This window comes from Pelobates fuscus, chromosome 12 (genome assembly GCF_036172605.1).
Source record: "Pelobates fuscus isolate aPelFus1 chromosome 12, aPelFus1.pri, whole genome shotgun sequence".
Classification (NCBI taxonomy): Eukaryota; Metazoa; Chordata; class Amphibia; order Anura; family Pelobatidae; genus Pelobates; species Pelobates fuscus.
Genome location: NC_086328.1, coordinates 108,712,465 through 108,724,865, shown reverse-complemented (window position 1 = coordinate 108,724,865; position 12,401 = coordinate 108,712,465). Strand labels below are relative to the sequence as shown.

General features: G+C 45.2%; 1 protein-coding gene across 1 annotated transcript in view; it reads right to left on the bottom strand.

The window, feature by feature from the left end:
* HTATIP2 (HIV-1 Tat interactive protein 2) overlaps positions 1 to 12,148 on the bottom strand; it is a 34,287-nt gene extending 22,139 nt beyond the window's left edge. Inside the window, exons 1-3 of the mRNA XM_063437263.1 lie at positions 11,985 to 12,148; positions 7,988 to 8,177; positions 5,021 to 5,128 (exon numbers count right to left, since the gene is read on the bottom strand). Coding sequence (XP_063293333.1) covers positions 5,021 to 5,128; positions 7,988 to 8,177; positions 11,985 to 12,079 — 393 coding nt within the window. The 5' untranslated portion in view covers positions 12,080 to 12,148. The remainder of the gene's footprint in view (positions 1 to 5,020; positions 5,129 to 7,987; positions 8,178 to 11,984) is intronic.
* Positions 12,149 to 12,401: the final 253 nt, after the last annotated feature.

Genomic DNA, 12,401 nt, shown 5'->3' with positions numbered 1-12,401 from the left:
TTTGTTTGGTAAACTCCTCCATCAGGAAGCGCTCCCACCGTCAGCCAATGGAAAGAACTTGTACCCACGCTGCATTCCTACACACCCCAAGCCATTTAAAAAGTAATTTGATTAAAGTGAGCCCCTAATTTGTGTTGGCTTTAATTCTGCACTATACATCACTTAATCGAGTGCTGCCATCTCCAATTGTCTGCTGGAAATTTAACTGACACAAATACCATGAGATTTCTTTCAATCTGCTTAGGCAAGCCGACTCATTTCAATGCTATCCCCAGCCATCGCATGCCAGCGTCCCTCTTTTCAACAGCGCTGCTTACAACTGACAAATTCTCCTTGAAGAACAAGCGGCCTCGGCAAGCCCAAGCGTCCCACACTTAACCCATCATCCTCGCTCAATGGGCACTGCATGACGAGATTCCACGCCCTTTCCCTTTGCAAATCCCCGGCCAAAGTTGAAATATTGTTGCATTAGAAAATCATCAGTCAGCTAATCCCAAAAGAGTTTCTCAAATCCGCGGAGAGGCTGAGCTGGCCGGCTGGAGAAAGTAATCCTCCTTTATATCCATTTAATAATAATTACAGCCTAACTTGATTTCAATGAGAGAGTACTTAAAGCCACAGACAGAACAATAGCTCCTTGTGTGAAAACGTGCAACATTTTTCCACCAGAAACTTAGCAAACTGTGTTCTCAGACGGTAGGTAAATGAGGGCGAATTTGAGTAAATTACAATGTTTTTAGAATGCAAGTTAAAAATTAGAGAAAGATGATATATGCGCTAGGTCTGATCATCCCTTGTATCATTAGAAGCAAATTGATAGCTGAAATGTGCAAACTAAGAGTTGTCGTAAATTCAAAGCAAATTTTAAATTGAAGGCCAATAAAACCAGAACTGGAAGCATTGCTGACCTGCACAAATTTCTCATGTTGGCTACTTTGGCCTAAGAATTGAAATACACCTTCATTTCACTCTGATATAATAAATAAACTCAATATTGCACGGGTCTCTGCGTTACGAGGCGGGTTCCTGGGGTGCACGAGCATAATCCCACAGAGTAAATTTCGAACAATTCACGGCTAATGTTCTTCAGATTTAACTTGCTATAAATACCAAATTATAGTGAACTGAAAATGAAATAGCAAAAAGTGAATTATTTTTTTTATTTTTTTTTGTAGGAATTTTTAAAGGGTAAGTATAGTAACAAAGTTGTTTCCCTGGCACTATAGCTCCCTATAGTGCCCACCCCTGGTTAAAACCCCCTTCTGTCACTTACCTGATTCCAGCGCTGATGTTCCTCGGCACTGGTTCAGGCTCCCCCTTCGCTCTTCCCCCACCGACGCCAGCCTTCGAGGGACACTTAATGTTTTCCTATGGGGTTTCGGGTGACGCTGGATGTCCTCGTGCATAGCGTGAGGACGTCCAGCGTCAGTTAGGCGACCAAAAGGACAGGCGGAGTTAACCCTCAAAGGGAATTATCTTTACAGTCTTAAGGGGCCTGGAACACTGCACCCAGACCACGTCAATAAGATGGGTGCCTATAGTGTCCCTTTAAAGTGAAATTACAGCAAATTTCAGGCTTGTGTGTGTAAATATTTACAATATGGTGTGAATTAACCCGAATTCAATGATTAGTGATTGAATCATTTCTTTGTGAAAAATAATTGTTAAATGGTGTAGAGAGATTCTCTATTCAGGTCACAGATTTTTAGCGTGTGAGCTTGTTTAGGCATGTCCCTCTCCACCTACTGTTCCATATGTCAAGAGTGTTTTGTAAGAGTTGTATGTCTTGTTCTAGCTAACGTTCAGCGCTGCAGAATATGCCGGCGCTACATACATAATTGTAATCTAACAGATTATCAAGCTCTTTGGGCAAACGGGGCAGATTCTCAGTAGATGCACAGATTGTCAGGGTGGGCAGGATTCTAGTGTTATAGACATATTTAGACAGGATTATTTACTAAATCCCACGTTGAAGCAAATTACATCTGAATTGAATTTGGGTTAAAATAGCGAATTTAAAAAAAAATAAAAAAAATAAAATCTCCTCCAGTCACAGATTGGCATTTATCCTCACTTTTGCCATTTGGGTTTAATTTGCAGTCAGAGTTTAGAAAATGCCCCAGAGATGGTCAAATTCACAGAGGAGAGGCTGTGAATTTTAAATATGATAAATTCTATGAGTAAATAACATTGTTTAAAGCACTGCGTACATGGCCACGAACCCACATGGATCAATCTGATTAAATCTGCAGAAAATTTAAAGGGATACCATAGTGCTAGGAATTCAAAGTTGGTGCACTCTCTTACTGATAAACTCCAATATCCCTCAGTGCTGGGTTGGCACTCTGCCTCCTCCGTTGTCACCTGACGAGGGAGAGGGACTAATGTTCACCAGCAACGAGGCCATTAGGCCCTCCCCATAGGAAAGTATTGTTGCAATGCTTTCCTATGGGGATTTTACCAACGCTGGATGTCCCAATGCAGAGCGTCCAACCTCCAGTGGGTGAACCTCTCCTACTCCAGAGAGTATAGTAGGAACAGCTCTTATAAGAGCTAGTGGTTAGAACCCAGGGAAGTATAAGGAGTATAGCAATCCCCAGAGTGAATATAGCTGTCCTCTCCACACAAGAGACGAGGCTGTATGATGAGGGTGAAGAGGAACTGATTTTAATGGTGCCACACTTGGCCAATTATGACAATCCCCCTGCAAGGGGTACGCCTACATGGACCTTGTAGGGAACTGAGTTACAATATTCACTGACCAAAAAGAATAAGGTTACAAGGCACAACACTCCCACACACAGCACACAATCCCTCCCCTCTCCCTGGGAGATAATTGAATTAATACAGTATCTGACTCAATTATCTCCAGCCAGAAAAAACACACATTTCTATAAAGTCCCAAAAGTACCCCAAATGGGGGGCATGGTGAGAAATGGATACAGTGTGGGGAGGGAGGCAGGGAGAGAAGGGTTTACAGTGTGGAGAGGAGCAGGGAGAGAAGGGGTTACAGTGTTGGGGGGAGGCAGGGAGAGAAGGGACAGGGAGAGTAGGGGTTACAGTGTGGGGAGGGGGGCAGGAGAGATGGGGTTACAGTGTCGGGGGGAGGGCGGGAGAGATGGGGTTACAGTGTGAGAAGGGTGGGCAAGGAGAGAAGGGGTTACAGTGTTGGGGGAGGCAAGGAGAGAAGGGGTTACAGTGTTGGGGGAAGCAGGGAGAGAAGGGGTTACAGTGTTGGGGGAGGCAGGGAGAGAAGGGGTTACAGTGTTGGGGGAGGCAGGGAGAGAAGGGGTTACAGTGTTGGGGGAGGCAGGGAGAGAAGGGGTTACAGTGTTGGGGGGCGGCAGGGAGAGAAGGGGTTACAGTGTTGGGGGGCGGCAGGGAGAGAAGGGGTTACAGTGTTGGGGGGCGGCAGGGAGAGAAGGGGTTACAGTGTGGGGAGGGGGTCAGGGAGAGAAGTGGTTACAGTGTGGGGAGGGGGCAGGAGAGAAGGGGTTACAGTGTGGGGAGGGGGGCTGGAGAGAAGGGGTTACAGTGTGGGGAGGGGGGGCTGGAGAGAAGGGGTTACAGTGTGGGGAGGGGGGGCTGGAGAGAAGGGGTTACAGTGTGGGGAGGGGGCGGGAGAGAAGGGGTTACAGTGTGGGGAGGGGGCGGGAGAGAAGGGGTTACAGTGTGGGGAGGGGGCGGGAGAGAAGGGGTTACAGTGTGGGGAGGGGGACAGGGAGAGAAGGGGTTACAGTGTGGGGAGGGGGGCAAGGAGAGAAGGGGTTACAGTGTGGGGAGGGGGGCAGGGAGAGAAGGGGTTACAGTGTGGGGAGGGGGGCAGGGAGAGAAGGGGTTACAGTGTGGGGAGGGGGGCAGGGAGAGAAGGGGTTACAGTGTGGGGAGGGGGGCAGGGAGAGAAGGGGTTACAGTGTGGGGAGGGGGCAAGGAGAGAAGGGGTTACAGTGTCAGGGGGAGGCAGGGAGAGAAGGGGTTACAGTGTGGGGAGGGGGCAGGGATAGAAGGGGTTACAGTGTTGGGGGGGCAGGGAGAGAAGGGGTTACAGTGTGGGGAGGGGGGCAGGGAGAGAAGGGGTTACAGTGTGGGGAGGGGGGCAGGGAGAGAAGGGGTTACAGTGTGGGGAGGGGGGCGGGAGAAAAGGGGTTACAGTGTGGGGAGGGGCAGGGAGAGAAGGGGATACATTGTGGGATGTGATAGAAGTTTCGCGAGCTCCCAGAGTAACATGGCAAAGCTCTGGGTGCACGCAAGACCTCTATCACACAGTCTGCAGCTCTGCACCCGGCGGAGCTGCAGACCACAGGTCATGGGCTCTCTCTCTCGGGCAGACTGATGGAGGGGCCCAGCAGCATACAGGGCAAGCCACCGGGCCCCCTCCTGATGTCGGGCCCGCGATCACGGACAGAGGGCCCGACTGCCTGTCTGTCTCTTAGGTCCCCGGCAGCCCTGGAGGCGCGGTTCAGTGCGACCCACATTTTGGGAAACCCTGTTCTACACTGTAAGCTTGTTTGAGCAGGGCCCTCATCTACCTATTGTTTCTGAGGAATTGTACATTTCCCCCCCACTTCATAATATTGTAAAGCTCTGCGGAAGTAGTTGGTGCTATATAAATACTAATAATAATAATAATAATAATAATAATAATAATAATAATAATAATGTAATTATTGCAGTTTTTCAGAAACTGCAATAATTAACATTGCAGAGTTAATGGAACAGGGGCATTGCACCCAGACCACTTTAATGAGATGAAGTGGTCTGGGTGCCTATTGTGTCTTTTTAAGGGCAAAATAGTCAAACTCGGCAGCTATTCTTTCACTTTGGCTACTCTGGCCTTAACTTTGAGATTCTCTTTAAATTCTCACTTATGAATAAAACTAAGCCTGTCTTCCTGTGTGAGCCGTATATAAGGAGTGCGGGATAAGAACGTATTTTAATTGGAGGACAGTGTAGTGACATTGCAGTGAGGGTTTGAATATATATGCTGGGAACTTTAAACAAGTCCAAATAATTTACTCACCTCCCCGGATTTTGCTTTAGTGGTTCCCAAGCAGCAGAAACCCACATCATGACCTTGAAAAGCTGCAGCAGAGTCATCTAACTTGTCAAAATCAACCACTTCTTGCGCCTGAAAAGACAATAATTAGAGAGAAATGAGACAGAAACAGACTGGCCCACTCACTGTTCAGAAACACAACCTGTTTATTAACAGCGGAGAGTATAAAAGGTTAGAGGAGTCAATGTTTTATATTACCAGCAATAACTGTGTTAATGCCAGTGATTTCCTATTAATAACATTATAGCTATTAACCCTATGGCTCCCCATATAACCCTATATTAACCCTATATATATATAAATACATCCCTCCAAACACATTGTGTGTTTTGGTTACCATCACACCCACATTATTATGTACTTTTTGCTCGTTAGTATTAGATTTTCAGGCGGTTTTTCGCCTTTCGTTTTATGTCCCTCGCAGGTTGCGGTACTCTTTACATACGCATGCGCGTACTTCGCGCATGCGTCTTCATACCCGGAAACACCAACTAAGAATCCCGGACATTTGGCGCCTTTATGCGTTCCATTGCTGAAACGCATGTGAAATCAACAGCTGATCGAGGTGAACCGGAGATTCCACCAGGTATAAATACACGCAAGGAACAACCCACAAGAATCCCTGAAGAAGTCCAGCAATTTATAACGGACGAAACGCGTTGGATTTCATTCCTTGTGGACTTTTATTTCATATTGTTTATTTTATGTATTGTAACTATTGCATTACTGCTCCAAGACTTTTACCACGGAACTTTGGATTTCCAGACACCAGGAGGTCCATAATTATTTGGAGATATGCCTCTTTTTTACTACTGAAGTACTACCTCTCATTTTCGTCAAAGTACCCCTGAGTGGGTGAAAGGCTTGATTTTCTCATTCGTTTGTGAGTGTACCTATACCACACATATTGATATCCAATATTTATTATATTTTTTACGCTATGTTAGCTTTTTGATTTATCTATACAGAATACACACCGGAATATCTGCCTATACAGGTTATTCTGTTTTTGTACAATATTTCACGTATTCTGGGTGGGTTCCACTCTTCTATATATGATTAACCCTATGGCACCTGGTATTTTGATATTTGTAACATTACCTTTATTGAACCTACTGTATAAAACATGTATATAAAATAAATATTACATCTAATGGTGACTGGTGTATTACAGTTAGTATAATATAAACCTTGTAGGGAAGAGTATTTCACTGATCGTAATCTAAAGATTTTAACCATACGGGGAAATTCTAAGCAGCAAAACACATTTAGTTTAATGAAGTGGTTTTGGTGTATAGATCATGCCCCACTGCTCAATTCTCTGCCATTTAGGAGTTAAATCACTTTTTTATACAGCCCTAGCCACACCTCCCTCCATGTGACTTACACAGCCTTCCTAAACACTTCCTGTAAAGAGAGATCTATAAACTTCCTTTATTGCACAGTCTGTTAGAATTTCGTATCTCCTGCTCTGTTAGTAGCCTGCTAGGGCCTGCATGATCCTCCTGTGCGGGAGTTCAATTTATGGAGCAGGAGATAAAAACTTCGAAAAGAAGTTAACATTTGATTAAAAATTAAAACCTTCTATTCATGCAGACTGTGTCAGTCACAGCCAGGGGAGGTGTGGCTAGGGCTGCATAAACAGAAACAAAAGTGATTTAACTCCAAAATGGCAGAGAATTGAGCTGTGAGACTTCAGGGGCATGATCTATCCCACAACTACATAATTAATATAAAGTTTGTTTATGGTGCTTTGTGTGTCCCTTTAAGTAATAATATATGTATTCATCCTATATGGTCTGGGGTTTTGCTATTTGTACATACATAGTTGTTTTAGTTATATAAGTTTTATTTTTCTTCTTTTGGGTTTTTTCCCATTGTGAAAACTCTGAATATCAGCTTCAGAAATCACCAGGGCTGCATAAACCTGTAATAATCTCTTAAGTATTTAACTATTTAGGAAATATTTTACCAGGATAGATACATTGAGATTTCTCTCATTTTCAAGTATGTCCTGGGTCCACGAAACATTGCATTGATACATTATGGTACAATAAAATACAAAAACAATATTAATATACAATATATACAAAATGTAACATAGAACAGGTAGGAAATATATAATCAACCATGACAGGTGCATTCTGTTTTGAGATATGTAGAGAGGGATCTCTTAAAGGACTTTAGGCTTAGGGAAGATTTGAAAGTGTGCGGGAGGTCGGTCCATAACTGTGGTGCTCTGTAGGAGAAGGAGGATCGGGCCGCTTTCTTTTTGTATTGAGGTAGACTAAATAAAGTGCTGCTACTGGATCGGAGGTGGAAACAGCCGGTAGGGCGGGAGCTTCCCAGAAAAGCTCTTAAACACAAGGCTGGAAAGATGAAGGGTGCGTCTGGATTCCAGCGACAGCCAGTTTAGTTCTATTAGCATGTCACAATGGAGGGTCCTGTAATTACATTGTAGCGCAAATCGGCAGAACGAGTTATACAATGTGTTGAGTTTATTTATGTGGGATTGTGGTGCAGGTGCATATACTACATCCCCATAATCAATGATTGGCATCAGCATTTGCTGTACAATCTTTTCCTTTACTGTAGGGCTTAGGCAGGATTTGTTTCTGTACAGGGCACCTAGTTTTGGATAAAGTTTAGATGCAAGCTTTTCTATGTGCAGGCCAAAAGATAGATTGGGGTCTAACAACATACCCAGGTATTTGAAAGAGTGGACTGCGGTCAGTGTGCTATTTGAATTTGTTTTGATGGATAGGTGGGAATTGTGTCATTTGTGTAATCTAGGTACCGTTCCAAAGATCATTGTGACAGTTTTGTCAGTGTTTAGGAAGAGTTTGTTTTTTGCGATCCACTTTTCTACCTCTTAACCTAATATTAATAAACTGGCTCCATAACAGATGTAATTTAACAGGAAATACCTACCACATCCTTATAGGCCTCGTCTTCCACAGGCAGCTTCCTGCGGCCAATGACGGTAATTTTACTGAAGAGTTGGCGATTAATAATTTCCTTCAGCAGCTCTTGGCCAGTCTCTCCTGTGGCCCCAAGAATGAAGCAGGACTTGTTAAGCTTTTTGTAGTCCTCTTCTTTAGTATTGAAGTCATTTGCCATCCTGTAAGTATTAATTATTATTGCTGGGTAAAAAGGAAGGGGTTAATAATGAGGAGGAGAGAGGGGGTTAATAATGGATGCAGGGTAGGAGAGGGGGTTAATAATGGGTGCAGCAAATGCTGGGTATTAGAGAGGGGGTTAATAATGGGTACAGCTACTTGCTTAATGCCGCCAAAGCAAACATCCCAGCCCATTGGAAGACGAATGTGGTGCCGACTAAACAAGAATGGATACGCAGGGTGGAAGAGATTCAGGGGGCAGAGGAAGCCCACGCCACCATCACTGGCCGGGGGACAAAGCACACCGAAATGTGGACCCCGTGGTTCTTATATATCGCTAGATATCGACAGGAGGCGGTTGCTCGAGGAAGCACTGCCCCCCCCCCCCTAACTCCCTTCCTTCTCCCCTATGCTCTGGGTCTGTAGGGGTCGGGCCTGTCTGGGATCGGGACTGGTAGGACCAAATACAGGACGGATAGTTGGCGACGTACGACTTATGGCAGACAACGACACCAACAGATAGTGACTCTTGGACTAGAATCTGAGAAAGGACTCTGGACCCTGATTGCTAGCTCCGTGACCAGGGATACATACTGCCCTGGCTGACCTATGAACGGGACAAACCCTACACCGTGACGCCTTGACTGATAAGTGCTCACTAACGTATGAGTGACAGAATCAGTCGCCCCTGACATGACACACTTAATGACGTGATCCTAATATATGGACATGACCTAACGGCATGGGGTTGGCACAGCCTAATGTCTAACTCTCGAGCTCTGCTACAGGTGGCGGTCACGGGGGACGGGTTGGCCTCCGCTTTTGACGCGAGCCCTAGGATGTGGGTACTCACGGGAGAAGGCTGTGGATTGAGTTTTTGAGGTCGGGGAGGGATGAGGAATAGGCTGATAATCTCAACAGAGAAAGATACGTAAGCGCCACTGCACACATAGAAGCACATCTGATACACGCCCAAGACGCAGAAGAGGTCCCAACTCTGATGCTCTGTCATATACGCCCGACGCGACTCAGCGGACCCCTAGACCATAACCCATCTCAACTCTATTCCACTCTATTCCTCCTGACCCGAATTGGCAGACCCTTCCTACCTGACCACCTGGCCCTCCTTCCTATGACATGACACGGTACGACAATCTATACTGCCGAAAGTGGTGACTGTACATGAGTTGAGTTAGCCTAGCTTACAACGAGTGGGTTGCGAACGCAAGCAGTATCCGACATAAGAGTGGCAGTACGTTGGGAATACGCATACATACATATGTTCTCTGAATTTGTCTGTAGCTTGCTAAACATTCTCTTCTCTTTTTGCTCACAATATGTGTAACTTTATCGCCTGATGCGAATGCAACAAGTATTGTAGCTTGTCACGATTACAAGCATAGTTGTGTCTATATGTGCGAATACACCATCCTAGGACGAGATACATCCGCTGCACCCCCTCTCTGGGGGTAGGTGCCACAACATATGTAACTAGCCACGCACCCAGAACCTCGGACCACGACAAGACATGTTATGACTGCTTGTACTTTACTAAACCATATACTTTGTTGTTTATCTTGTTACCCGTTGGAAATAATGCATATTTTTCCGGCCTGCGAGCCGACCTGATACCTCTGCTATATTTCAATAAACAGATTTACAAAAAAAAAAAAATGGGTACAGCTAATGCTGGGTATTAGAGAGGGGGTTAATAATGGGTACAGCTAATGCTGGGTATTAGAGAGGGGGTTAATAATGGGTGTAGGTAGTGCTGGGTATTAGAGAGGGGGTTAATAATGGGTGCAGCTAATGCTGGGTATTAGAGAGGGGGGTTATTAATGGGTGCAGGTTATCCTGGGTATTAGAGAGGGGGTTATTAATGGGTGCAGGTAATGCTGGGTAGGAGAGAGGGTTAATAATGAGTGCAGGTAATGCTGGGTACTAGAGAGGGGGTTAATAATGAGTGCAGGTAATGCTGGGTATTAAAGAGGGGTTAATAATCGGTGCAGGTAATGCTGGGTATTAGAGAGAGGGTTAATAATGAGTGCAGGTAATGCTGGGTAGGAGAGAGGGGTTAATAATGAGTGCAGGTAATGCTGGGTAGGAGAGAGGGGTTAATAATGAGTGCAGGCAATGCTGGGTAGGAGAGAGAGGGTTAATAATGAGTGCAGGTAATGCTGGGTAGGAGAGAGGGGTTAATAATGAGTGCAGGTAATGCTGGGTAGGAGAGAGGGGTTAATAATGAGTGCAGGCAATGCTGGGTAGGAGAGAGAGGGTTAATAATGAGTGCAGGTAATGCTGGGTATTAGAGAGAGGGTTAATAATGAGTGCAGGTAATGCTGGGTAGGAGAGAGGGGTTAATAATGGGTGCAGGTAATGCTGGGTAGGAGAGAGGGGTTAATAATGAGTGCAGGTAATGCTGGGTAGGAGAGAGGGGTTAATAATGGGTGCAGGTAATGCTGGGTATTAGAGAGGGGTTAATAATGAGTGCAGGTAATGCTGGGTAGGAGAGAGGGGTTAATAATGGGTGCAGGTAATACTGGGTAGGAGAGAGAGGGTTAATAATGGGTGCAGGTAATGCTGGGTAGGAGAGAGGGGTTAAGAATGAGTGCAGGTAATGCTGGGTATTAGAGAAGGGGTTAATAATGAGTGCAGGTAATGCTGGGTAGGAGAGAGGGGTTAATAATGAGTGCAGGTAATGCTGGGTAGGAGAGAGGGGGTTAATAATGAGTGCAGGTAATGCTGGGTATTAGAGAGGGGGTTAATAATGAGTGCAGGTAATGCTGGGTAGGAGAGAGGGGTTAATAATGGGTTCAGGTAATGCTGGGTATTAGAGATGGGGTTAATAATGAGTGCAGGTAATGCTGGGTAGGAGAAAGGGGGTTAATATTGGGTGCAGGTTATTCTGGGTATTAGAGAGAGGGTTAATAATGAGTGCAGGTAATGCTGGGTAGGAGAGAGGGGTTAATAATGAGTGCAGGTAATGCTGGGTAGGAGAGAGGGGGTTAATATTGGGTGCAGGTAATACTGGGTAGGAGAGAGGGGTTATTAATGGGTGCAGGTTATCCTAGGTATTAGAGAGAGGGTTAATAATGAGTGCAGGTAATGCTGGGTAGGAGAGAGGGTTAATAATGAGTGCAGGTAATGCTGGGTAGGAGAGAGGGGGTTAATAATGAGTGCAGGTAATGCTGGGTATTAGAGAGGGGGTTAATAAGGAGTGCAGGTAATGCTGGGTAGGAGAGAGGGGTTAATAATGGGTGCAGGTTATCCTAGGTATTAGAGAGAGGGTTAATAACGAGTGCAGGTAATGCTGGGTAGGAGAGAGGGTTAATAATGAGTGCAGGTAATGCTGGGTATTAGAGAGGGGGTTAATAATGAGTGCAGGTAATGCTGGGTAGGAGAGAGGGTTAATAATGAGTGCAGGTAATGCTGGGTATTAGAGAGGGGGTTAATAATGAGTGCAGGTAATGCTGGGTAGGAGAGAGGGGTTAATAATGGGTGCAGGTTATCCTGGGTATTAGAGAGAGGGTTAATAATGAGTGCAGGTAATGCTGGGTAGGAGAGAGGGGTTAATAATGGGTGCAGGTTATCCTGGGTATTAGAGAGAGGGTTAATAATGAGTGCAGGTAATGCTGGGTAGGCGAGAGGGGTTAATAATGAGTGCAGGTAATGCACAGTGACTGGGAAGGGCAGCTAGTAATGGCTGAAGCAAGGGAAAGAAATGGTTAATGGTCAGAGCATGGGAAGGGCGGGTATTGGAAAGAAAGGGTTAATGTTTAGAGTATGGGAAGGAAAGAGGTTAATGGTACCTGGGTAGTTCCACGCTGGGTGAGTTTTCAAGCTGATACAAAACGGCGACAAAAACAACCAGAACCGATAGAGAGAACCACCAGAGCCCGGGCATGGAACCGAACAGCAAACAGCACCCGAATAATAGAACGCCCAGCGCTGTCACTGTGAGCTCTGAGCTTCCTGAACATGCGTATTACACACCGATTGCGTCATTACCGTGACACAGCGTTATTATACCCCATGTAATATACACTAACTGTATCATAAGAGTGAGTGATACAGCGTTATTATACCCCATGTAATACACACTAACTGTATCATAATAGTGATACAACATTATTATACCCGTGTAATATACCCTGACTGTATCATAAGAGTGATACAACATTACTATATCCCATGTAATATACACTGACTGTATCATAATAGTGATA